The sequence below is a fragment of the Gaeumannomyces tritici genome, assembly GCF_000145635.1.
Source record: "Gaeumannomyces tritici R3-111a-1 unplaced genomic scaffold supercont2.342, whole genome shotgun sequence".
Taxonomy (NCBI): domain Eukaryota; kingdom Fungi; phylum Ascomycota; class Sordariomycetes; order Magnaporthales; family Magnaporthaceae; genus Gaeumannomyces; species Gaeumannomyces tritici.
In genome coordinates, this window is record NW_008804886.1 from 1 (window position 1) to 1,418 (window position 1,418).

At 56.1% G+C, this 1,418-nt stretch overlaps 1 protein-coding gene across 1 annotated transcript; it reads left to right on the forward strand.

Moving 5' to 3' along the window:
* Positions 1 to 222: 222 nt before the first annotated feature.
* Positions 223 to 1,412, forward strand: GGTG_14383 (hypothetical protein; the record flags this gene model as incomplete). The annotated part of the gene is made up of 2 exons (XM_009232310.1): positions 223 to 670; positions 734 to 1,412. A coding segment is annotated over exon 2 (668 nt), but the record flags the coding sequence as incomplete, so codon positions are not given.
* Between the last annotated feature and the right edge of the window lie 6 nt (positions 1,413 to 1,418).

The following is a 1,418-nucleotide window of genomic DNA, read 5'->3' on the forward strand; positions in this document are numbered from 1 at the left end:
CCTCCGCCCACTCCGCATCTCACATCGGCGAGTCTGCAGCCCCAGCCCCCTTTAGGGGAGATGGCTGGGCTTACCTGCGGCCGCGCAGCTTTAGCAGGTCGTCAACAGGGGTGGGCCACTATACGCGTGTGGCAGTGGCCAATTCTGATTGGAAATAAGTGATTCACGCCCAGGACTCGGCAGCGCGTCCAAAGTACCTATGTGAAAGGGGTGGGGGCGACTAACAGCTAACCCCATCGGAAAAGTTGGATGATGTGTTGGCTGCCCCCTTTCACGTTTGACGACGGTGCAACTCCTGAAACATCGCACTGTACCCCTTACCTGCTGTTGCTCGACTTCCCATCGCCAATCATTCCTTTTGTCGTGTTTATAACAGCGATTGCCAAGGGGCATGCTTTTTAAATACCGTTTTGGTGATCGCGTCGCGTATTGTCGCGCCGGCTACTGGGTGTCGGTAGGCTCGCCAGAACCGATAAGGCGTGTGCGATGGCAGCCTCCCGTTTTTCCGTTGCTGCTCCCTTCAAAGCAATCAACGAGTGCACTCCCGCGATAAACACATTCTGCTCCGTGCGGTCTTTTCACGCCAACAGCGACTGCTATGGACCTGCCGTCGCCACGCTACACTGCAAAAGGCTTGTACGGTACGAGGGTCCGCATTCAACCTTGCGATGTAAGTTTTCGCAAATTTGCTATGGTAAATCAGTAATATATTAATTGCTATTATCACGGTTAGGTTTGTAAAGAATGGAATGTGTACGAACATGTACCCGAAGAGCCTGCACCGCAAGCGAGACGCCGGCACCCGACGTCAGGGCCTCGAAGGAGTCAACACCGCCGGAACTTGTCAAAGCCCCGAAAGAGTCCCCGCCGGGACTCAACGTCGGAAATGAGGCCGCCCGAGCCCAAGCCCCACGGGGCTGCGACCGAGGAGGATGCCAGGAAGCACCAAATTCCGACGGATATTCGTTAACCCATTGGGATCCTACGGAGCAGCCCATCCTGCTGCTCGGGAGCGTCTTCGACGCTAACTCGCTGGGCAAGTGGATTTATGATTGGACCATTTACAAGCACGGAATGGGTCACCCCATTTCGCAGATGGCCGGAGATCTTTGGCTCCTCCTCATTGAGATTTCGGGCAAGGTCAAGCGCGCCGACGACATTATCCCGTCCATCTGCCAGAAGGATGTCTGTAAAATGGTTGAGGGCTTTATCGACTCGGGCAACTGCCTAACCGTCAAACTCCGCAAGCTGCTCAAGCGCTGCGAGGCCCCCATGCTTCAGGCTTCCAAGCGCAGGGGCTCCAAGCTCGGCAGCAACGCCGGCGTCGAGTTCGTCCTGACCCTTTTTGGTCGAGAGCGCGAGCTCGAAGCGACTGAGAAGTTTATGGCGTCGGTCCGCCTCTGGAACAACAGGTTCGA